At 43.4% G+C, this 25,803-nt stretch overlaps 1 protein-coding gene across 1 annotated transcript in view; it reads right to left on the bottom strand.

Annotated features, from left to right (window-relative positions):
• Positions 1-1,494: 1,494 nt before the first annotated feature.
• NOTCH2 (notch receptor 2) overlaps positions 1,495-25,803 on the bottom strand; it is a 155,681-nt gene continuing 131,372 nt past the window's right edge. Inside the window, exons 22-34 of the mRNA XM_004420593.3 lie at positions 25,222-25,354; positions 19,836-20,072; positions 16,833-16,945; positions 15,375-15,880; positions 13,330-13,677; positions 12,309-12,451; positions 11,896-12,106; positions 11,356-11,452; positions 9,734-9,902; positions 8,780-9,081; positions 7,868-8,015; positions 7,107-7,204; positions 1,495-6,164 (exon numbers count right to left, since the gene is read on the bottom strand). Coding sequence (XP_004420650.1) covers positions 4,776-6,164; positions 7,107-7,204; positions 7,868-8,015; positions 8,780-9,081; positions 9,734-9,902; positions 11,356-11,452; positions 11,896-12,106; positions 12,309-12,451; positions 13,330-13,677; positions 15,375-15,880; positions 16,833-16,945; positions 19,836-20,072; positions 25,222-25,354 — 3,894 coding nt within the window. The 3' untranslated portion in view covers positions 1,495-4,775. The remainder of the gene's footprint in view (positions 6,165-7,106; positions 7,205-7,867; positions 8,016-8,779; positions 9,082-9,733; positions 9,903-11,355; positions 11,453-11,895; positions 12,107-12,308; positions 12,452-13,329; positions 13,678-15,374; positions 15,881-16,832; positions 16,946-19,835; positions 20,073-25,221; positions 25,355-25,803) is intronic.

Here is a 25,803-nt window from a genome sequence, read left to right as displayed (position 1 = left end):
TCAGGGCTCTTGCAAGCACTTGATTCTTATTTCATTTTAAAAATGCTGTCAGGCAAATGAGGTGAATGACCTGACCACTCACACAGCTGGCCTGGAGCAGTGTTAATTGGGAGCACTTACAGAGGCAGAGGAAGTAACAGGCAGAGGAAGTAACAAGCTCGCAGTTCCCCCACTGCCCATCACATCCTGGACTGTTTGCGAGCATTAAGGGTGGTTGTTCTATTCATCACGTTCTGAAAGAGCAACTCAGCCCCTCTCCTTGGGCCATGATGCTTTTTAGCTGCATGACTGAGGTAAGCACCAGTCCCTCCCCTGGCATGACCATGGCCTGGTGTCCAAGTCTACTGTTCCAGCTGGGTGATGTGGCAACCCCTGGCCCCCAGCCCTGATCTCCCTCCTTGGATTTCATGGCTGGGAGAGCCATGGATCCTCCCTGCACAGTCAAGGGCTAGGTTTCTAGGCTTGCAATTGCAGGGGTAGGATGTGGCAAGCGGACCAGTGGCCTGCAGCCCAGATGCACCAAAGCAGGTTTCCATGGAGCAAGTTTTTATTCCCAAATAGCCTGAAGAGGCAACTCCAGCTCTGAGAGGCCAGCCTACAGAGAACCAGACCTAGTAAGTCATTCCTTAGCTCTCAAATTCACTCTTTTTACAGCACTACAAAACCCAACATGAGGACTCAAATATGTTTTATATAAAATTATAACACTCTCAGGATATATGCTACCAGTTGTATTAGAACATGTTTGTGCAGATCTTGAATAAGCCTCCTTGATCTGCTTAACTGAAGCATATCCCAAGATTTTAAGTCAAGTCATTTAAAAAAATACTGTTACCATTTAGAATTGTGCATGTGTGATGCAGAAGTTTCTGCAAAGCTAATAGAATATGGAAATGAACTCGATGTCTAGCTTGATATGACTGCTAATGCCATACTTATCACCAAAGTCAAATACTTGGGTTCAAATGTCTCACTGATTGACTTTACAATGTATGAATGAACTTGGTAACAGATTGATGTGCAAAATACTATTTTATAATTGCATATATTAAGTTCTATACCAAATTTAATTTGAGGAATAATATTGCAAACTAATGGTTTAATAACAGCACCATCAATATTATTAGTTATATTATATACTATAGTTATATTATATACTATAATATATATAGTAATATTATCCCAATTCTTAGTTCTGGCTTTAGCAAACACTCCCCATTTCCAGTGGAAGGCAGTTTGTCCTGAGCAATTGTCCATCTGTCACCAGCTGGTGCACAGAAAAGCAACTCAGTCTTATGATGCTTTCTATTTGACAGAAGCTTTTTCCTCAAAAGCATTTATTTATGATCTGCCTGGAGAAGGGAAAAAAGAAGCCTAGTGCTAGGCTTTGTGGGATTCAGAATGAAAATGATTTCTCTCTCAGCAAATTATGACACTGTGAGGTAAATCATTGCAAGACCAGGGATGCAGGAACAGAAAAAACTGCAATGCCACTGAGCTTTACATGTAACATTTTTTATTTTGTGATAAAAATGCTTTCATATAAATTTCATCTTAACTACTTTTAGAATGAAACTTTGAAAAGTAAAAACAAAGTGTGCATTTTCCTTACTATGTGCAGTTAGGAATATGCAGTCATTTTATTGGTTATTGGGTTTCTCATACAAACAGATATAATATCACTTTTAAGGGAAATGTACACAAGGAAGGAACCATAGTACCAGACAGTTACAAATGGGAGCCTCAGGGCATATCAACATGTCCTCTCAGTCATCATACATTCAATGTACTGGTTAAGGCCAAAATCTCCAAACCACCTGCCAACAAAACCTCAGACCTTTGGTTCTGTTCTATGCGAGAATTATGAACTAGCAAATTTAATAATAAGATGACATAATGGACTCGAGCATCTTAGCTGATTGCTTACATTAAAATCTTTAACTCTCAGTCTCTCTTTCCCTCAAACCTCTCCCTCCCTCACCATCATGTAAGTCAGAAAATGATGCTTAACAAAAAACAAAAGAAACAAATAATTAAACAAAAAATCTATCCCCAAAGACAGACAGAAGATGAGTCAAAGGAAAAACTTAAAATAAAAATAAACCAAAAATGGGGGCAGGGGTGACCTATACGTGGCATAAAAGATGTGTTCCATAAAAACCTAGTCTCCAATTCTGAACCCAAAGAGAAAGTGATTGCCCCATCTTACCTTCTCTTTTATTAGATTCTATACAACTCAAGGGTTCTTAAAATCTAGGAGATTCATAAATGCTTGAAAGGCAGTGTCTTCCTTCTCATCACTGAAGCCTGTTGTCTGTAATGGCAGCTTTCACATTCCCTTCCCCAAAACCCAAAGGATCCCAAGAAGGAGAAACAAGCAACTTAGGCCTACATTCAGCTTGGGGAGGGAGGAGGCTATAAAAGATCCACGCTGCTGGATCAGAGGCTGATACTCTGAGGAAATGAGGCTGGAACAGGACAACAGAGAGGGGCAGATGTGGTGGGGTCCATGCAGATAGCTTCTCCCCATCTGTGAATTAATAAATGGGTCCAAGGATAGAGTCACCATTTAGAATGATAAAATGTTACACACTATGAAAGGGGCTACTAGAGCTGCCACGTGAGAGAATAAAATACAGAATGAACAATCTGCTTATGTCAGGGCAGAACTAATTATTTTTACCGGTTAAATGAACTTGGGCAGGACTGAAAAAACCATTTGTAGACTGCCATGCTACCAGACACAAAGGCTTTCCATACAGGGCCACAGACAGATAATCAGGTAACTGGGAAGCACTGATAAACACTCCCAGCCAAGGCAGGAATGAAGGCTATTATGCAAACCGAACAGAGTAGGCAATTTACCTATTAATATCCACAAAAGGCCCTGGCGGAACTAATTTTCCAGGTGTCATGACATCATAGTACCAGGAGAGGTGACAGTGTGGCCACAGGACCAATTATTAGCTGAGTCAGGGAGAAGAGGAAGAAAGCTATTTTCCTCCTATTTCTAGTGATGCCTAGAACGCTTCTGCCCTTGACAGAGGGTCAAGGCAGTTGCCAAGACCACAAATACAGAGAGCAGACCCAGGTGAGATGCAATCACAATCTAAACATGAGGATGAGAAAGACAGTAAGTCTGTAATTGTCCATTATCATCTAGAAGGTGACGCTAGGAAAGGAAAGTGTCGCTGATAAGTGTCTGTGCTAGTTGCCTAAAAGGGAATGTCATGATTGCTGTAAAGGAAAAGAAATAGTAGCAAAAAATAGCAAAGGCTGCCTCATAGCTCTTCCCTTTCCAATCTTGTTATAGGGCTGGCTTACACCCTAGAAAATGAGGCCAACTTTCTATTTCTTGTACTTGAACATAGAAAATCCATGTGTTCGGTGAGAACCTACTGGGTGCACCAGTAACTCAGACCATACAATGTCAAGGGAAGATTGGTGAACAGGCTTGTGATCAGAAAGAGAATCAGGAAGAAGAGACTGATCACCTGACAAAAAGAAGATGACTGTCACTGGGTCCTTTGAGCTGAGGAAAGTTCAGTTCTAAATGACAAGGGAATGTCGTCTAAGACATTTTCTTCTGTGGAGACATATGAAAGGAAAGGCTCAACAGCTAAGACTAGCTTCATCTGCTGGGTGAGTGAGTGAAGCAGGCCGAGGGTTCTAAGATATGAGAACAAATGTGTTTCACACTGGCAGTCAATGGAATGCTTGGCAGGAAGGGAAGGGAGGGACCTGTCAGCGGGTAACCACTTCTTGCATGAGTTAGCTTATCTCTTGGTCATTCCAACATTCCAAACCATTGTCTGTTTGTTTGTTTGTTTAAGGGGGTCAAAGTAGCTATGCTGCCAAGGATAGAACTTCACACTGACGAGGCCCACAAATGGAAAAACAACAGATTTTTATCCTTCTTCCTGGTAAGGTTTATACAAAGCCCTACATGCTGGCAAGAGAACTAAGGTGCAGCCTCTTGAAGAGATCTCCTGTTCCCAAAATGGGTTCAAAGAAATATATTTTGCTCCCCTTCTTCTTCTAGGAATCATATTCTGTAGGAGAGTGTAATATGTCCATTTTCTAAAGAAACACACCTGAAAGGTTTATGCTGAGAACCATAACCAAAGTAAACCCTGTGAGACTCCTAGGGACACTGGGAAAGTAGGAGGGGAAAAGGAGGCTGAAGTTGCTTTCCAGAGCAGGAATGATTAAAAGCACAAATGTCTTGCCCTAGAACATGCTGGTGGGGCTATAACCACAGAAAGGTGCAAAAATTAAAGCACCAAATGAAGTCCAAAGAATTTCCAAGGATGAGAAGATGAGATAGGTCAACTCAGGCAGAATTCCAGGGCACAATTCTCAAGAGGACTCTACTGTAGAATCTTCTCATGGATATGGCAGAAGCCCCCAGGGCTTAAAATGCAGTCCAAGCTGCAAGACTGTCTTGACTACAACAGGCATCCATCCTATTCTCCAAATAGAAGAGAGTAAACATGGTCCCAAGTCTTGTATTCATCTTGCATTTCCATGAACTTGATTTGATGGGCAAGAGATTAGAAGGAGACATGTCCTTCCCCCAAAAAACTCTGTGGATACCCAGTGAAGCTGATAAAATTGCTTCCCTTGCATTATCTAAAAGATAAGAGCGTCTCCTCTCTCCTGCCTCCAGAGGCTGGTTCCAGAGATTTCTTCATTTCTTTTCCGGATGACCTTCATTTGTTCCTCAGCAGCATTTACAATAGGCAGTTCTGTCCCTACACTGGAGGCAGACTCTTTCATGCGTAAACCTGCATGTTGCTGCGTGGTGGCTCAGACATATGTGTCCCTGGTCCCCGCTGACCTCCTCCAGCACCTCCAGGAGTAGGGCTGGTGGTCACATCTGACCAGTCAGAAGCAGAGTGGGGTGATGAACTTGACCACTGGTCAGGAGACTCTGGGGATGGTGTCAGGTAGGGATGCTCACCCTGGAGGTGACCACTGTGACTGGGTGTTCGCTCAGCAGCATTTGAGGAAGCATAACTATGCTGTGAAGGGGGTGTGGGATACTTGCCCACAGAGGCTGGAAAAGGATGATAGGCTGGGAGAATGGTCTGAGCAACCTGCCCATCCTGCTGGGGCATCATGGCAGTGGGGAAAGCAACATTGGGCAAACGAGCCATATCTGGAATCTGGTACATGGTGGGCAGGGGGCCTGCAACAGCTGGAGGGCAGTTGGACTGAGGCTGGGGAGTCCCAGCTGGCTGGGCAATACTGCCTTTGGGGATTAGCTGGAAAGTCACGATGGGGGGCAAGGGCTCCCGAGGGGTGGTTATATGCTTCCCTTCAGGCGGCCTGCTCGGGGGAGCTATGCCAGGGTGGGTGCCCTCAGCTGGAGCCAGGACCATACCAAACATCTCATTGTACTGGGTCTCATTCATCTCCATGCGGTTCATCCAATCTGCTGGGACAGTGACTGGATGTAGCCTACCCAAGCTCCCCGCACTGCCATTGCCTGGGGGAACAATGTGGTGATGGGACAGCAGCTGGCTCACTGAAGGAAGCACAGTGCTGGCCCCATGAGCTAAAGGCTGCATCTCATGAAGGTTAGAGAAAGACAGTGCATGCTGTGCATGGACTGGGGCAGGGGGGGCAGCAGTGGCCAACATAGGGTTAGGTGAGGCCTGTAAGATTCCAGGGGATGTAATCATTGGTGAGGATGTGGTGTCAGAAACATATGTGTGAGGAGACTCAAGGGAATCAACGGGGGATAAAGTCACTGAGCTCTCAGACAGCTGGCCCTTGTCACTCAGAGACTTCTTCCTCCTACTACCCTTGGCATCCTTGGCCTCCTTGGCAAGGTTAGGGAGGCTAGTGGGCATGGCATTCTTGGCATTGGGCCGTCTAGGCTTCTTGCCCATTGGGGTGTGCTTCAGACTGAGGAAAGATCTGTTGGGCCCACAGATGACAGGTGAGAGAGCAGAAGTTAGCACAGTGCCTGGAGGGCTTGGTGTCACATTATACTCATCCAGGAGGCGCACAATGTCATGGTGCATGCGGTCCCGAGCCACATCCCGGGGAAGACGATCCATGTGGTCTGTGATGTCCCGATTGGCAAAATGGTCTAACAGGATCTTGGCTGCTTCATAGCTCCCCTCCCGGGCAGCAAGAAACAGAGGTGTCTCTTCCTGCAGAAAAGGCCCACACAGAGCACATTTTAATAACGTTCTTGAGCATATAGCAGTTTCTTAATCTTTTTGTTATTATTACCCCCTTAGACATTTTTTTCCTAACTGCCACCCTACATGAAATTTTAATACCATAGATAAGCTATATATCTACCTATGTACTGAAGGGACATCTGTACTTTCTATACAAAACAGTAACATTATTTTGCCTCTCTCCAAGAACAAATTTTGCCCCACTGAGGGCATTATCATGTTAGTTGGGAATGTGTGAAATTAAGCATGCCCCTGAGCCAGAGAGTCACTTAAAAGAGCACTGAGCTCATCAAAATAGGGTTTAAAGACGAAGAAGAGTTAGAAATAAGACAGGTAGGAATAAGACAGGTAGGAGGGGAAGAACCTAAAGCATGTACAGAACTGGGAAAAATAAGGGAAAGTAAAAGGAAGAAGAGACAAAACATGTTCAAGAAAGAACTAAAATAAAGGAACAGAGGAATGAATGAGAGGAGATAAGATGAGTGAAAGAGCGGAAGCCTGACATAAAACTCAGGAAGAAAAGCAAACAGGAAAACATCATGGTGTCAATGGCAGAGAAAAGGGCAGAGGGAAAAAATGAAAACACACAAGAGAAAAGAAAGTGAGCATGGACAGAACTGAGAGCAGGAGGAGGGAAATGTCAGAGAAGAGAGGCAGAGAAGGCTACACGAGTTATTTACAGCACAGCCTGGGTCAGACTGAGCGCTGAGTAGACAGAGGGCTCAATCCTGACACTGCCCTGGATAAGCCCAATACCCTTCCTCCTCAAGCTTTCTGGAACCAGTTCCTGTCCAACTTGCTTCCCTCTTTGTCTATACTCATCACAAGAGGAGCTACAGGAGAAAAAGCAAGGCCTTATAATCTGAGGTGCTGCTATGCCTGTCCTCCAGCTCAGAGCCCAGACTGTACCTTATTGTCCTGCATGTCTCGGTTGGCCCCATTTTTCAACAGCAAAAGGGTTGCCTCCACATTGTTGACAGCAGCTGCCCAGTGAAGAGCAGATTTTCCTGCAGGGAAGAACATTTTCATAAGCAGACAGAGTAGAAGGACATGTCCTACTCCTAGTATAAGGAAACATCATGATTATACAAGGAAACCTTCAAATTCCCAGAGAGCAACAAAAAGCCAGTTCTCTGTGGGGGCCCATAGGAAAAATCTAAGTATTATCTTCTTGTTCCTCTTTTCTAGAAATACTTCAGTAGAGGCTGCCTAGCCTTCAGAAGAGCTCTACATAAAAGGATCCTTTGTCTATGGTACCCACGTCCTCCACATGGCAGAATCTACCATTGGAGGATCTACCAATCACACACTAAAGACAACAACCTATTTATTTATTACATGTCAGAATGTCTATTTAGGATAACTCATAACACCCCTAGTGAAGTTAGCTCTTATAAGCTCTCATATCAAGAGTGGTATCCCCGGGAATCTACACAATCTACCTTTCATAGACCTGCTTTGAGGTCCAAACATCCCTTCCCATCTTCTTCTATGGACCTCCCACTGGCTCAGTTCTCTGAACTCAGTATGTTAAAAAGGAAGAATGAATGAATGAATGAATCTTCAGTGGATTCAGATCTGAGACAGTTCTTTAAGGATCATGTGACAATTTTCCTCCTTAGAGACATGCTTTGCAGGGAAGAATCTGAATCCCTGCCTCTCATCCCTACCATGGTCATCTACTGCATTCACATCTGCTTGGCAGTTGATCAGTTCTGCCACCATTCCCTCCACAGCCAGGCGGGCAGCCAGGATCAGAGGTGTGGTCCCGTCATTCATCCGGGCATCCAGATCAGTTACACGGTTGCGGATCAGAATCTAGAAGGGGAGAAAGTATAGAAAACAGAGTCACCTGGATTAAAGAAAATAATGAAGCTAAGAGAAGAAACAAAAGCATCAGAGCTGAAGCTACACTGTAAGTGCCTGAAGGGGAGGGAATGTCTTGTTAACTTTATGCCCAAGATTCTACCATGGTCAATCAATAAATATTTGTTGAATGAATGAATGAATGAATGTACAAACAAATGGGTGCTCAAGAGACAACAGCTCATGTAAAGTGATATACTTCTACTTTCTAAAGAAAGAAGAAGGATGTGGGAAAATATAACTTCAATTATGGTATACAGTTTAAGATGATTCAGAATGCTTTCAGTTTCCTCATAAGGGTAAAATAAAAGGGCATCAAGGAGTACACTGTGAACTCATGTCAAGAAAACCACCAAAGAGCAGCTGAAAGCCCATATGGTCAGATAAATTTACAGGGAGAAGCTGACACTAGTGAAAGGCTTCATAACAGGTATCTGATCTATGCCTTTGGGAGGCATTTTGCACATCAAAAATAACAGTGATTAAGAATCAGAAGACTGGTGTTATCTGCTGTTGGCTCTATCACTATCTGGCTGTATAAAGCTAGGTCGGTTTGCCTGCCTCCCTTTTCCTGATTTCTGTCTAGCAAGCATGACTCTACCAACTGCCTTATTCTCTCAAAGAATTATTGAATAAATATAATGGGATATTAAGTGTTTTAACAAAGATAAAACTTCATAGATCCATAAGGAACCAACTCTTCTCATGTTCTTTACCTGGAAGACACCTTGGGCATCAGCTGCCACTGCAGCATGGAGAGGGCAACGGCCCATGTTGTCCTGGGCATTGGCATCTGCACCTGCGTCCAGGAGACGCTTGGCAGCATCAGCTCTCGAGTAGCGGGCTGCAAGGTGCAGGGCCATCTCACCGGTACGGTCTGTCTGGGCTTGGAGGCTGGCACCCTGGTAGACCAAGTCTGTGATGATGTTGGCAGAAGAGTCCTCTGCATCTTCATCTTCATCACTCATATCTGAGCTGCCTCCTCGGAGAGAAGCCAGCATCAGTGGCGTGCACCCATCTACAGGAAAGGAAAATTCCAAAAAGTATTCAAGGAGGAGAAGGACATTAATGTTCAATTAACTCTATTGATGGAATAGTTCAATTTGAGTAAAGTTATTCTTATAGGAAAAAAAAAAAGCCCTGTGCTTCCTAATTGGCAATTAGTTTTACATTTGCCACTTACTTTTCCTCTAATAATCTCCTTTCTGTAAAGAGTAATGGGAAAGAGTCTTTTTAAGCTGGGGGCTCTTCTCTAAGTTGAACAAGCTTTACTGTTCAAGTTTCTAAGTGCTATGTTTCTTTAAATTGGACGTATTAAAATATACAATATTAATAGAACTATATGTGTTAAGGTGTCAACTAAACTAATTCTCTAGCCCTCTGATTTGGGATATTATCTTTCTATCCTACTGAAATCTATCCCATAGAGTCAGCCTGTTTGTTCTCAAGCACGCTGTATGTGAAGCAATGTGAAATCCTTCCCTTTCTTCTCATCTAAGTTCATAATTTCTGCATGCCTGTATTCTTTAAGCCTTCATTTCCTCAAGCTGATTTGGAGTCTGTGCAATTGGCAGAGGGCATATCGTTAAGTGGGGTCAACATGAGGGCAGCACTGCAGAACCCAGGGCAGGCATGGCCTAGTGAAAAGGGGAAGGCCTGCAGGTGCTGACCTGGGCCACGGACATTCACGTCCAGCACGTCCACCTCCTGCTCTGCCTGTGGAGGAGTGAGAGCCAACGATGGTGTCCTACGGATGTCTGCGGCTTCAAGGTGCTGCTGTGTCCATGGACGTCGATCAATGGGGTCATCTTCTTCTGAGAGTAAAGCCTCATCTTCAGCCTGAAAGGGGAAGACAACTCTCCCTATCAATCTGGCCCACCACCAGGAACTGTGGACAAGGAGCTAGTCCAGAGCCTCCCAGCACTTCTCCTAATCTCCCCTCGAGCTCTTTCTCTCCTCCTACTCTAACCCTCCAGATTTTTATCTACATCTGCTTCCCACTGCTCTCGTGATATGGTTCCTATTTACCTCTCCTGCATTATCTGTACATCTCTCCCAGCCACCCATCCCAAACTCTAGGCTGCAGCCTTAATATGTCACCTATATTACCTACCTAATATGCTACTATAGAATCCCAAAGCACCATTTTCTTGCTTCTGGGCTTTTGCCTATGTTGTTCCTCTGCCTGCCACGGTCTCTTCCAAGTCTTTGTTTGACTAACTCCTACTTACCCTTCAAATAGAAATTAGAATTTAATTCCTCTTGTTGGTCCTAAAAAACACACTCTGCTTATTTCTACTTAACCAACCATGTGTTAAGTGCTACCAAAACACTACATGGCAGTCGCTACCTCTAGACTGCAAAGTTCGTGAGAACACGGAACAAGCTTTGTTCAAGGTTGCCCAGCATATAGCAAGCACTAAGGAAATATTTGTTGAACAATAATTATTATTATAATTTTAAAAGCAACTACCCTTTATTGAATATTTAATATGTGACAGAAAATAGGTAAGGCACTTTACATGTATCACTGTATTTAATCCTCACAACTCAGAAGGGAAAGAATTATTATCATCTCTATTTTATAGATAAGGATAACTAAGTAAAAAGAGGTTAAGTATTTGCTAGCTACTAAGTAGCTGTGTTTTAGACTTGAATCCAGTTCTGATTATAACTAAAGCAATGTCTTAACCATCATGCTGTACTACATGCCTGCATTCCTCAAGCATTCATTTCCTTAGCTGATTTAGAATATCCATGGGATATATGCATATCCCTGCCATGTATAGGTATGGATGGATGGTCTCCTTTTTCACATCAGTCTGAGCCCAACTTACGTCTTATTTCTATATGGCTTTAGTTTCCTGGGCTCAAGATATGGACCCTCCAAACTCAACAGTCACTGGCTTTCTTCCACTGTTTAATTCCACCTTCCCTTCCAAAAGGAAAAGTGCCCAGAAAGGATAAGAGAGAGATCTAGCCATGAAGAAATTGCTATTTACACATAACAGTCCTATTCAACTACCATCAGCATGACACTTGAGGAAGGAAGCATGTTTGTTTTATTATTTTTAAAGAGTTCTTATTGAAAAACATATGTAGGTATCCCAAGGCCATCAATGACCTAAAGATTCTTGCTTTGCATGACAACCTGGGATAGCCATTGCCTGGGCAACATACAAAGACTATCACCCTTTTCTCCTTTTTGGGACACTCTAGATACTAAAGGACAGAAATGTGAAATGTGATCAGTTAATGGCTGCCAATGGTGGTTCTACCATGGCCAGCTTACCTTGGCTTTCTTTGGCTGGGGCCCTTCATCATCGACCCAATGTTCACTTGTTCCAGAACCAATTAGGTTAGCTTCTGAGACTTGCACTGAGAGATTCCTGATATGACAGGATTATGAAGGGGAAAAATAAAAGTAGAGATTATGTCACAAACTAATAGAGTGGTTTTCAACTTTTCCACCATGACACACTCTCATGGCTATATTCAGACTTTCTAGGGCCTTGGCCCAGAAAGGATGGGCAGTATCTTACATCCCATTGCCTGAGTAAATATCCTTTCCTTTCCCACTGGTCAAGAGCTTACAACAAAAGTGTGCCTCAACACAGAAGCTGAACATCACTGCAATAATACGTACAGAATAGAAGCATCCAGACTCTATTATTTCATAGTCACTCAGTAGGCATTCGGAATCATGGTCAAGTCTGATAATGTGGCAGGGCCAGAGCTCAGAATTTAAAATCATGAGTCAACACGATCTGCTTTTCGATTTATCCCTGCTTATTACTACTGTGAATAGTAGCTTGTTGGCAAATCCTCTTACTTCAGCCCCACGGCATCCTGTCCCACTGGCTCCCGACGCTTGTGATTGCTGGAGTCTCGGCGAAGAGTGAAACCTTCAGGCAGCCAGAGGGAGCCATGCTTACGCTTTCGTTTCGCCATGATAACCCCCAGCAGGATGATAAACAGGATGATGACAACAGCAACAGCAAGTAGATAGAGAAGCTGAGTGCGTTTTGGAGTCAGGGATTCACCTGAAAGGGCAAAGAGACAGGGAAAGTGCTGAACAAAACATCAACCTCTCAATATTAGCATTGAATTCACTGAAAGAGCAGCTTTGACCTCACCAGCCCTGAAAAACAGAGAACTGCACATTGAAAAATGTGATCTTTTCTCTTTGCCCCCAAGTGACGCCTTTCGCCCCCACACTTTCCCCTTAACACCAGTGCCACTCACTGACGACAGATACAAGAGGGTATGACAGGGTCCCCTGGATGGCATGGGAAGCCAGAAGAGCTGCTGCTGCATCCGTGTTCTTGAAGCACTGGTCTGAATCTTGAACACACTGGCGGTTGTCAATTTCCAGAAATACCTTAGAGCTGTGAGATGCCAAGGGAAAGAGGAAAAAGGGAAATGCTAAGTAAAATAGAAGGTGCCAGTCGAGCAAGCTGAGTTAGAAAAGGTTACATGAGCCTTCCTTCCTCTTCTTCAGCATTGGGCTCTCCACCTCTGTGATGCTGCCTCCAGAAAGATCTCACAAATTAAGATATTGTCCCTTCAGATCCTAAACATTAATTGCCACTCAGGGGATGTCTCATCTTCTTTGGTCTGGCTGAGTCTAAGCCTTCTGACTCAGGCAATGCAGGACAAAGTGAGAAAACCAGGTAGAGCTTGTCTTCGGTGCTCTCCTGGTTGGGTGGTCTTCTTTCACCCCTTCCTATGTACTCAGTGGCACACAGTGCTACTCTAAAAACATACCCCTCCATATTTTTGGTCCTTATTCTCCTTTGTTTCTGCATCCATATCTCAGCTAACTATAGAGTTGAAAGTTGTGGGATATACCAACAAATAGTGGGGTGTGAATGACAGATCAATTGAAGATTACAACCCTTGTCAAAGAGACTTATATTATAAATGAAGGGCCTTGAAAAGAGGGCAATAATTAACACAAAAGAAGAGTCACTGCTAAAGGGAGTTGAGGCAACCCTGGCAAAAGGATAGAGATCTTAGCATTTGAGGAGGCTTTCTGGACATTCTACCTCCTGCTTGCCCTAGCCCACCCTTCAGGATCCCAAGAACAATGCAAAGCTTTACCCTTAAACATAAGTACTGGGATAATGGGTTTGTTTTACTTGATGGACTGTTCGACTTATCTGAACTTTGCATTTCTATAGGTTCAGTTATGACTTCTTCTGTGTATCAAAGTGCTCAGCTTTATAAAATTAAGCTTTAAGAAGTTCAGAAACTGAAAACCTACCCAGCCACCTCCTGTTCTTCATCACTGGGAAGGGACCTGCGCGTCATCCTCTGCTTCTTCACAGCAGCTGACTTCTCACCATAATAGGGGTAGACCATGAGGGCCCCCTGGGAGTCCCGTTTAATGCGCAGGTTGGTGTGGAGCAGGGTGCCCAGTGCCCGCAAGAAGCTGCGAGCATCCTGGCGTAGTTGTTCAGGTGGCATCAGCACTACAATTACCAGGGTACCCTCTGCCAGGTTCTCCGGCCGGTCAGCAGCACAGTCCAGCCCATCCCAGCCACATTCCTCACTGTTGCATCCCTGGTCACAATGGTTGTCTTTGAAGTGGTCTGCACAGTATTTGTCATACCTAGGTTGGGGGGTGGGGAGAACAAGGAGGGGGGCTCAGACTTGACTGGAGCTCTATTTGGTTTTCTATTTGGAACTACTGTGGATTTTCCTACCCATCTTCTGTGGCCCAGATCAGGTCCCAAATGCCCCATGAAGCCTTCCTTGAATCTCCTATCCCTGACATCTTAAAGTACATACAGTCTATGCCACTTAACATCAGTGAGTGCTCCCTGAATGAGAAATGACACTGTGCTCACTACGCTACATGGACTTATAGGCCCCCAGGCAGCTCATAATCTTGTTAAGTCAGATATGTAAACAAAGCTGCATACCTGAAACAACAATCAACCTGGTTCATGCTTCCTCTATTTTTGTATCCACAGCCCCTGGTGAGGTAACGATGGGCTTTCCAGAGTATAAGATGCCTCTAGAAGGTGCCTCCAGAAACTGGATACATAGCCCTGAACCATCAAGAGTTGCTACATAGAGGACCATGTTGATATGGCCCATTTCTTTCCCAATCAATATTGAATCCCAACTATGGAAGGGAGGCAGGGAGGGGTGTGTCCCATACAGGATACCAGATCTAACTTGTACAGTCTCTTTCAAATACTGAGCAAAGGAAATTGAGTCCCAAAACCTAAATGATGCAAAAACCATTTCATCTACACTCTCCTCTCCTCCCCTACCCTGATGGTGACACCATTTGGTACAACTTGCCACGCTAGCTCACTGAAGAGATTAGGAGTCAGGAATAGCTCATGTGCTTTGGCAAGTTCTTTAACCTCCCAGGTCTCACTTCCCTCACCTGTGTAAGACCATTAACAATACATATGCCTCAGGCCGGCCCCGTGGCTTAGCGGTTAAGTGCGTGTGCGCCGCTACTGGCGGCCAGGGTTCGGATCCCGGACGCGCACCGACGCACCGCTTCTCCGGTCATGCTGAGGCCGTGCCCCACATACAGCAACTAGAAGGATGTGCAACTATGACATACAACTATCTACTGGGCCTTTGGGGGGAAAAAAAGGAGGAGGATTGGCAGTGGACGTTAGCTCAGAGCCGGTCTTCCTCAGCAAAAAAAAAGAGGAGGATTAGCATGGATGTTAGCTCAGGGCTGATCTTCCTCACAAAAAAAAAAAAAAAAAATACATATGCCTCACAAGGTTGTTGAGAATTAAACGGGATTAAATTCAATGGGATGGCTAAAAGGAAAGTTCCTACATAAACCATAAACCACCCTATAACTGCAACAATGAAGACCAGCAGGGTTTAGTGGCCTAATTTAGTGTACGCTTTCTGATAAATCCAGATGGGGAAACCCAGTCCTAGGGAAAGGATGGGGTGAACAGAGAGAGGTACAGACCTTTCCATCCATCCTGCAGGCAGGTTATGTGAGAGGCTGCCTGCGAGTGGGTAACACGACTTCCAAAAGTTATTTTCCCTGGGAGGTGGCGAGAGCAGCAGGTGAGAAGGCAGAGATAGGCAGAGAGGGGGTGGTTGTGCAATGAGCATTCCTGGACCTCTGTCAGCAAGGGAGAGCACAGGGTAGCGTGTGATGGGACAAGGCTGACACCAGGAAGAAGAGGACCTCAGGGCACCAGTCTGAAAAGCAGAGGCAGCTTGGGCTGAAGCACTGGAGTGGTTAGGAGCAAGAACAAGAAATCGAGGTGTGTTAGTGACAGTCTCCCTCAGCTTCCGGGGACCTTGGACCCTTACTTGCATGTCTTGCTGTTCCCCTGGCATTCAAAGTTGTCAAACAGGCACTCGGCTGTGTTGCACAGCTCATCACATTGGTTGTTGATGTAATCCCAGCAGGGAAGTGGGGAGGAGCAGTTGGCCCAGGGGTTCTCCATGGTGAGGGAACAGTCACCCCCATCCCACTGGCAGGCGTGGCTGTTGCAGGCCTCATCGCAGACGCCATCACGAGCTTTGTCGGCGCAATACTGGCTCAGACAGGTGGCAGGCGGGGTGCTGGTGGGGGCTGTGTAGAGTTCACAGCGGCTGCCCCAGAACGGTGGAGAGCACTGGCATGAGTAGTAAGGTGGCTGGCGTTGAGGGTAGCAGCTGCCCCCATGCTGGCAGGGGCTACTGGCACAGCCAGATTCGCAGTCCTGGGGGTTGGGGCAGAAGCAGCGGGGTCCTGAGGCCGTGTGCACACATTGCTCCCCTCTCCTACACTTGACTTGTCCACAGCTGCTCTGGCATCTTGCCCCAGAGAATCCCTGTGGAAATCAGTGAACAAATGAGGATGGCAGACCGACTCTTGAGGGCATGCCCCATTTTCCTTCCTAATCCCTTCTCGGTCACACCCCTGGGGAGATAAAGACAAGACACTTGGCTAAGATCCTCTGTGTAGCCTCCTGGACCAAGTTCTAGGAAGAGACTTCTTCAAGGCAACCAATAGGTCAAGACTGAAGATTCCATGGGATGAATGTAGAATTCTCTCCCTGTAGGAGCTCACTTCTAGAAATTAAGTCCATAGGTCATAGTGGAGTAAGAGGCAGGTGACATTGTATCTATAAGCACCTTCTCTAACTGTCATTAAATCCCTCATACAATGGCTTTACAGGGGGGAAAATATCATTTCAGGAGGTTTGGGTATCTTAAAAACTTTCCTATGTCATTTCATTCTTATACTTCCTGCTCAGCCCAGGCCAAGGTCACTGGACAGGTTTCCTTTTGTATCTCCCCACACATAGTGACCTCTGTTTTAGGGAGGTTTTAGTCTCTGGCATTGGGTAAAGAGTTTGCTCAGCAAGTGGCTAAAATTAGGCTTCCTTCTACTTTAAGAAGCATCTTGCTCCCAAATAGTTCCTGCTAAGCAATGTAAGCAACTCTGCCCCAATCTGGACGGCAAGACTATCCGCCAGCATAGGACTCAGAAGCAAGAGACACTACTCCTGTTGTCAAGGGAACATTCCACCACGTCTTGTGGTTTTCCTTTGGTGCTTCTGAAGATTGACAGTCATAGATTAGGGAGCTCGCTGTTTCTGGGAGTATCTTAACAGCTTTAAATGGAAAACTCAAGCACTTTCTTCTGAAGGAGGTAAAATTAAAAAATCTCCCCACCAAGAAAGTTCCCTACAGAGCTAGAAAAAACCAGGTTTAATTTCAGCTTTGTCACAGACTGTATGAAAGAGCGCACGCTCCTTAAACACACAACACAGCACTTACCGGGGGACAACGACAAATGAAACCATCAGGCATGTTACTGGCCACAGCACAAGTCCCTCCATTCAGGCAAGGCATCTGAGGACACACGTCAACGAAAGTTTCACAGTGACGACCTCAAAGCAGAAAATGGAAAGGAGTGTTAAAAGGCAGAAGTAGTAAGTGCAAGTCACTAAACAGAACAGTGCTGGGATGTGAGCTAGCCAAAAGATTAGAGATGGAGCAAGAGGTATGAGGGTTCAGTTCTATGCCTAAGGCAGCATGAGAAGATGAAGGAAACACACCAGATCTCCACATGACTGACCCACCACTGGCTCAGCCCAGTTCCCGCCTCTGTCTCACCTATGCAATAAGGACACATGGCTTACATCCCCAAACAGACTCACCAAACAGGACAGATACAAAAACGACTCTAATCTCACCAAAAAAAAAAAAAATTGACAACTCAGGTTTTTTTAAGGCACATTAACTTTCATAAGTTAAAAAGTATTTGGCAGGGCCGGCCTGGTGGCGTAGTGGTTGGGTTTGCACACTCTGCTGCAGTGGCCTGGGGTTCACAGGTTCAGATCCTGGGTCGGACCTATGCACCGCTCATCAAGCCATGCTGTGGTGGCGTCCCATATACAAAGTAAAGGAAGACTAGCACAGATGTTGGCTCAACGACAATCTTCCTCAAGCAAAAAGAGAAAGACTGGCAGCAGATGTTAGCTCAGGGCCAATCTTCCTCACAAAAAAAAAAAAAACAACATTTAGCAAAACTGTTCACTCTATTTTGTTAACATTGTCTACTTCATTGGAGAGGCTACTGCAGGCCAATACATCTAAATGGTGATTTCCAGTTTACAGAAAATTTTTGTCTGTAACATGTCTTTTCAATCATTTTCTAGCCTTTCTGTAACCTCACTGGCACTGCTTTAAAATATAGCTTAATTTTCCCAGAGTTAATTTTCTCTAGAAACAGTTCTAAAACAGAAGGCATCTAGAGACCACTGCTCCAACACAAAGTAAATTAAGCAACTGAAATCATGAGGGAGACGTGGAGGCACACCTGCGGCCTCTTGGCAAATAGTAGGAGATGGGCCTTATCTGGCCTGCAGTCACTTAGAAGGAAAGAGGTGGCTTGAAAAAGGAAATTAAAATAGTAATAATTTGGCCAACCAGAATTAATAGGCAAGATGTCTGTCTCTTCAAATCACAGCAGCTGCCACTAACCAAAAGCAGGCATCACATGGACACAGGGCTCAGAGACCAACAGTCCCTCGATGTTCATCTCAGGAACAGCATTCAACGATAATTACAATCAATGAGCTCAAGGGATTTCTTTTCTTTTTTTTTTGCTGAGGAAGATTCACCCTGACCTAACATCCATTACCAATCTTCCTCTTTTTGCTGGAGGAAGATTCGCCCTGAGCTAACATCTGTGCCAGTCTTCTAATTTGCACATGGGTCACTGCCACAGCACGGCCGCCGAAGAGTGGTGCAGGTCCGCACCTGGAAGTGAACCTGGGCTGCCGAAGTAGAGTGCATTGAACTTAACCACTAGGCCATGGGGCCAGCCTCCAAGGGATTTTTTCATTAAAAAGCATGGGAAATGCACAAACACTACTTCCTGGCTGTGGAATCCTACTTCAAGGTGGTCTCCATTCCTTCCTTCACGTGTTCCCCCTTTCTTGCTAAGTGCTTGTCAGTGTTGCCAGATAAAGGAAGCCTCAGAGGCAATGAAAGGACCAGAAGCCAGCTTTATTTCCCTGGCTTCCCAAACACATCATGGCTAATATGAGGCTGTAGACAGATTGTTCATACTCTTTCTGTCCAGCATTGCCTCAATAGGTATGATGTTCATAATGGATTGTTTCTCTTTTGATATTGCAGCCAGGCATCTTCCATATTGCAAAATCCCTCCCATTCTTTATAAAATCTCAAAGTTCTTAAAGGTAACATATCTTTAAAATTGGAAGGAAGGAATTCTGGAGATGGGTTCAGAATATAGCAGAGTCCAACTTGGCAAATTATTAGCAGACTACTGCAGCCTGTTATCTTACTCCCAAGGAATACTACTACAGTATAAGATTTGGAATGAGCCCAGAAATTCAAGACAGATTTCTAATTTGAGTCTCAGATGATACTGTCACATTGAGATACAAACAACTATTTTAGTCTCAAAAAGTCACCAAGCTGCCCTTCTCCAGAAGTAACTAGTAAGTGCCTATGATAAAGCCCCTATTCTGAAGCAGGACTTGGTCATCTTTATGGTCTGTGATGAAAAAAAAAAGAAGCTTGAGAAAAGACTGAGGGAGCATGGCCAAGTCTTAGCTGTGCACTGTAGCCTTCTGGTCCATACCCTCATCAACTGATTTTTGGTTACACACATCCTAATTTGGACCTATTCCTGTTAAGTGTGCTAGAAGATCCTAAGACTCTCTGGGTCCCAGAGGTGGAAAGAAGGTCACAGTGGTAGCGGCTACCCAGTAACTCAAGTCATTACATGCCAGGGAGGCAGAGTTAGATATAAGGTTCCTAAAAACAAGATGTTATTTTGCTCAGATGAAAAGAGTTCTGTGGACAGAATTCTCGGTGACAGTAGCACAACACTGTGAATGTACTTAATACCACTGAACCATACACTTAAAAATAGTGAAGATGGTAAACTTTATGTTATGTGTGTTTTACCACGTTATTGTGGTAAAACATGTTATTGTGTATAAAACATGTTGTTTTGCTCAACTACTCCCAACATTCTATTTCTTTTCTCTATATTTCTGCTCCAGTATGATATAATCAATGTATAACAAAAGAAAGCGTCTCTCAGGAAAAAGAAAAGATAGAGATTGATTATAATATCCATGGAGCACAGATCCAAGAAAAGCTTGGGCCCTTGAATAAAGGTGGTCTAGTTTTTCACAAATAAGAAAAGCTTCACTTCGGTCTGGGACGTGTATACAGGGCCCATCTCCTCACTAAAAGCCCCCTCGGAGGCAGAGTGGCCAAGGGGCTGGAGAGGCTCACCGGTGAAGGCACTGCGGCAGACACAGAGGTAGTCATTGGTGAGCTGTATGCAGTCCAGGCTGCCCTCAGAGCTGCAGGGGCTGGAAAGGCACTCGTTGATGTCCCCCTCACACCGCTCTCCAGCAAAGCCAGGCAAGCAGCGACAACTGTAGCCTCCAATCCTATCCACACACTGACCACCATGAAGGCAGTGGGGACCCCCAGCACAGTCATCAATGTTCTCTTCACAAAGCAGGCCTGGAGGGAAACGAGGAGAGAGAGAGAATTATGACAACCCTTGGAACACTGCTTTCCAGCAGGGAGAGCCATCCTTGTTGGCACTTTCACAATTAATCAAGTTATACTCCTCAGTCTGTAGTGGGACCTTTTGGGTCGGGCAGGGCAAAGCACACTCTTGATCCATAACAGTTGCCATCTTCTTGGCGACCAGTAAGGCAAAGGAAAGGATATGCTTAGGGCTTCACATGGACTCACCCAAACAACCAATGAAGCCTTCTCCTATGGATTAGCTAGTATTGTTTGTCCCACCCGAGAGACAAAACACTGGACCTCAAGAGAGACTCAGCAATTTTTCATTAATTTATCCATTTGAATTCAAAATATAAAAACAGTTCAAAAGACAATATAGCAAGAAATCACAGATTACAAATATGTAAAAATATTGATAATAATTGGAATTAAATTTGACTGATGTATTTTTCTAAGTTTTATACCCATTGATTTTTTTCTGTAAAATAGTGTAAGTGCACTAGTTTCTTTTCTTTTTTTTTTTGGCTGAGAAAGATTCACCTTGAGCTAACATCTATTGCCAATCTTCCTCTATTTTGTATGTGAGCTGCCATCGCAGCATGGCCACTGATAGATGAGTGGTGTAGGTCCACGCCCAGGAACCAAACCTGGGCCACCGAAGCGGAGTGCACCAAACCTAACCAATAGGCCACTGTGGCTGGCCCACTAGTTTCTTATTTTAAAAAAAAAGAGGGAAAATATCCTGCTGAGAGCTCAAAGATTATTCCATTTAAAACAGAACTCATTTAATGTACTGCAGATGTAAATGAGCCATCTAGTATGAATATCTGTAAACAGTTTTGAGAAAGAAACTAAAGAAATCAATGACTATTCTAGAAATGATTCTATGATTAATTCAAAAAATTACAAAAGAAAGGAAAACGGTTCTGTAGTCCTACCACTTGCATTTGTAACATACACTAATATAAGCAAGACTATTAACAAAGAAAAAGAAAAATGTAAGAAAAGGCCTCATTTTCAATAGCAATAGCAAAAGATAAAATAGGAATAATCTTAACGAGAAATGTACTACACCTATATGAAAACTTTAAAAGAGTCCTGAAAGGCACAAAAGGAGACTTGAATAAATGAAAAGACACTATGATTTGGTTAGGAAGACTCCTCATCAGAAAGATGTCAGTTTTCTCTACACAAATTTATCAATTTAATGTGACCCCAACAAAAAAATGCCAACAGGATGTTTTTAACAGACAATCCAATTCTAAAATTGTATGGAAAAATAAACTATAATCATAGCCTGGAAAACCCTGAAAAAAGAAGATCCATAATAATTAAAACAGAGTGGGCCGGCCCGGTGGCTTAGCGGTTAAGTGCACGCGCTCCGCTACTGGCGGCCCGGGTTCGGATCCCGGGCGCGCACCGACGCACTGCTTCTCTGGCCGTGCTGAGGCCGCGTCCCACATACAGCAACTAGAAGGATGTGCAACTATGACATACAACTATCTACTGGGGCTTTGGGGAAAAAAAGGAGGAGGATTGGCAATAGATGTTAGCTCAGAGCCGGTCTTCCTCAGCAAAAAGAGGAGGATTAGCATGGATGTTAGCTCAGGGCTGATCTTCCTCACACACACACACAAAAAAATTAAAACAGAGTGGTAATGATAAATTAATAGAACAAAAAAGAAAGTCCAGAAAAACACCCACATACACATGGGAATTTAGAATTTGATAAAAGGGCCATTTCGAATTATTGTATCAAAGATCAAATATTCAGTAAATTGTGTTGGGACAAATCAGTAGCCATCTGGAAAAAGTGCTCCAGTATTCTAATACTTGAAGAAAATATGGGACATTTCCCTTATAATCTTAGAGTGTAGAAGGAGTGGCTGACTAGGATTCAAAATCCAGAAGCCATTAAAAAGACTGATAAATGCAACCTGATTAAAAATAAAAAGCTCTGCATTTAAAAAATCACCATAAAGAAAATCAAAAAGCAAAAAAATATATATTGGGAATATATTTACATTTTGTATTACAGACAGCTAATCTGTGTAAAATATTAAGAACAATGTAATGAAAAGAAAGGATACAAAGATAAAGAGAAACCGCAGAAAAAGGAAAACCAAATGACTCTTAAATGAGAATATGTTCATTCACATTGAGAAGCCAGTATGCTAATACATTGCAATTCAGAAATATCAATCAAAATTACAAATGCATATATTCTCTAATCCAGCAATTCCATTTCTGAAAATTTATTCTACAAATACACTTATATACATGCAAGACTACCTAAATTTCTATCACCAGGGCATTGGTTAAATAAAATATGGTAGGCTCATAAAAGGGAATTCTGCAGGGTAAAAAAAATTAAGGAAGTTCTATATTTTGATATGAAAATGTCTCCAATTAAGTAAAAAAAAAATCAAGTGCAAAAGACCGTGTCTAATATTCTATCTTCACAGTAAGAATTGGAGTAAATAAAATAATCTCTGTATTTGGCTTCTATACACATAAAGAAATTCTGAAGGATACATTTAAAAAAAACTCTAGAAACATACACAAAAAAACAAAAAAAAGTGGTGGTTACTTGCTCTGGGAGAGAGAACTAGGTATGGGAGAAGGGGGATGGGAAGGAGACTTTTCACTGTATGCTTTTTCTGTGTGTGTGTGTGTAAAATTCTGGACCACATGCATATATTACCTATTTACAAACTAAAAAAACAAGAAACTAAAAATAAACAAAACCAGAATGTGCTCCCACTCTCTTAGAATATTTGGTATTTAGAGACCACTAGTAAAATGAACATAGATGCCTATCCTCCCATCAATATGGAATCAGCAGTAATAGACAGATCTATCAAGTGAGAATGAGCTCAATCTCAGCCTGAAGCAAAGTAGGAGGGAAGGCAGAGCTGTTACAGTTAGCCCTTGACCTGAGAACTGGAGGTGTCTCCAGACCAAGATCCAAAGCTCAGGAGTATAGGAATAAAAACATATCATTGTGGTAACTCTCACCTTGAGGTTACAGGACTTGAGAGTCTCCTGGAATGTTCACCAATGGCCAGAGCAGTCAAGCCAGGAGAAATAAATAGCACTCTACATACCTAACCAAGCATACATAGTATAACAACTCAATGAATCCTAAGTATGATAAACTCAAAGAGATCCACACCTACACATATCATAAACAAACTGTCAAAAGACAAAGAGAGAATTTTGAAAACTCAAAGAGATCCACACCTACACATATCATAAACAAACTGTCAAAAGACAAAGAGAGAATTTTGAAAATACCAAGAGAGAAGCAACTTATCATGTGCAAGGGATCCTCAATTAGGTTAACAGCTGATTTCTCATTTAAAAAAAAACATGGAAGGGGCTGGCCCAGGGGCGAAGTGGATAAGTGCACATGCTCCACTTTGACGGCCCAGGGTTTGCAGGTTCGGACCCCAGGCGTGCACCGATGCGCTGTTTGTCAAGGCATGCTGTGGCGGCGTCCCATATACAGTAGAGGAAGATGGGCACAGATGTTAGCCCCGGGCCAATCTTCCTCAGCAAAAAAAGGAGGATTGGCATTGGATGTTAGCTCAGGGCTAATCTTCCTCACAAAAACAAAAAAAGCATGGAGGTCAAAAAGCATATTCAAAGTGCTAAAAGAAAAAGATTGTCAATAATAATAGCAAAACTATTGTTTAAACCATCTTTAACATGTGGTTAGAAGAGCGTAATTTTGTTGCCTTATGAAATGGTCCATTCTAGGATTGACATCTCTAATCAATAAAAAGTTTATGGGATGGCAGAGATTTTAGTGTTCCATGAATATCCATGTGCTCTCCCACATTTCCCAGTTGCCCTTGGAGTCAGGTTGAGACCATTTTACTAATTCTGGCCAATATACTATGAGCAATAGTGATGGGTGTCACTTCCAGACAGAGGAAGTGAAAGGTGCTGCATGAGCCTACAAGTCTGTCTCTCTTCCCCTGCTGTGGAGGCCTTGGAGGCCAAGTGCTTCAAACCACATTTCTAAAACAGAGAGAAAGGTAGTCCAACACACTCAGACTTTGGGTAACAACAACAAAAAAACATTGTTGTGTCAAGCCACTGAGATTTGAGGTTTAATTTGCTACCTCAGAATTGTAGCTTGTCCTAAACAGTACAATTATTCAAAGGAACAAACTAATAATGAATTGAAATTGACTTCTAGTTCTCTTTCAACTATTGATTTCTAGAGCAGAGAACAACTCTCCTTTTCACGGGACTAATCTTGAAATATTTAAAGACTGTTTCTCTTCAGTTTTCTCTTCCTCTTTAACCTCATTGCTCAATAACTAGCCTACCAGTGGGGTACTCTTCTATTTTACTTTAGCCAAACTCTGAACTCAAGTAAGGTAAATTCTCAAAATTCACTTACACAAAGGTCTAAGACAGTATAACTACTTCCCTGACATTCTACTCTCTTTGACACTGAGAATGAATTTTCCACCACTGTAGATGGCCTCTTACATTTTTTTCACAGGCTGCTCAGAGCAGGTACCAATATGACTACATCTCTTCTAAGAAACAATACTCCAAGCTCTTTCCAGGAGATTGTTTGGAGGCAGGAACAATGCCCATAGCAGAACGATGGCTCTACCATTCGCAGTCTCAGGTTGTATCTCACTCAGCCTTACTGCAATTCTTAGTTACAGCCTTAGGCCCTTAGTCTCCTCCCCTGGGCTTATGAAAATAGGCAAATGTTTTCATTTCATTCATTCCCCCACCTATGGAGGCAAGACTTGGCAAGTTTAAAAAATATACATAAGCTGGTAAATGTGAATTATTTATTCAAGAGGCCACTGAGTGGTTTTCGCTTGAAGCACCAAGAAATCTTGCTGACCAGACAAATTTTGTTGCAACATTTTATCATTTCCACATTCTGTGTTTCATGGAACATAATATGTCAACAACAACCAGACAGAACTGAGAACGTGAGTCAGAACATCAGAGTTAGGCAAGATAATGAGAGAATAAAATGGCTTGAATTACCAGGATTCAGAACTAAATGCTTGATTTTTTAAAACCCCCTCAACACTAAAAATGGATTTATAACTTAGAGAATGCCCCGGAGGGAGGACAGCTGAGGCTGATCTCATACCCCGAGTGCCTGGTGGGCAGGAGCACTTGAAATGGTTCACAAGGTCGATACAGGTGCCTCCATTCTGGCATGGCTGATTCTGGCACTCATCCACTTCATACTCACAATTGACACCCTGATATCCTGGGACACACTGTCAGGAGCAAACAAAGAGGACAAGAAATATTGGAGCATTGTTGGAAACAGACCATGAGAACAAATGATATCTGGAATGTTGCTGGGACCCTCCTGCACTCCCACCCAGCTCTTGTGTGCTTCTCTGGCATCACCACACACCCCACTCATTATCTTATGCAGGGGCACCTTGCAGCTCGCTGGCACTTACCTCTTCCAGCTGAAAAAGCCACTTTAAAGGGAAGGCAAGGACTAAACATTCTGAGGACATTTCAGGTGTGACCCCTGGGCAAAATTTCTGTTCCCGTGTGCAAGTTTTCCTATCTTTTAAAATATGCATTCTTTTGTATGTGATGAGGACCCTATGACTCAGTCAAATGGTATGTGTGGATCGTCATAAAGACACTGCATTTACTGATCCCCAGATTCAGGAAACTACATGCATGAGTGAGAAACTGGTTGAGATAG

This window comes from Ceratotherium simum, chromosome 2, assembly GCF_057802395.1.
Source record: "Ceratotherium simum simum isolate JZ-2026a chromosome 2, ASM5780239v1, whole genome shotgun sequence".
Classification (NCBI taxonomy): Eukaryota; Metazoa; Chordata; class Mammalia; order Perissodactyla; family Rhinocerotidae; genus Ceratotherium; species Ceratotherium simum.
Note: the sequence above shows the minus strand (reverse complement) of the source record. Positions and strands in the feature narration are given on the sequence as shown.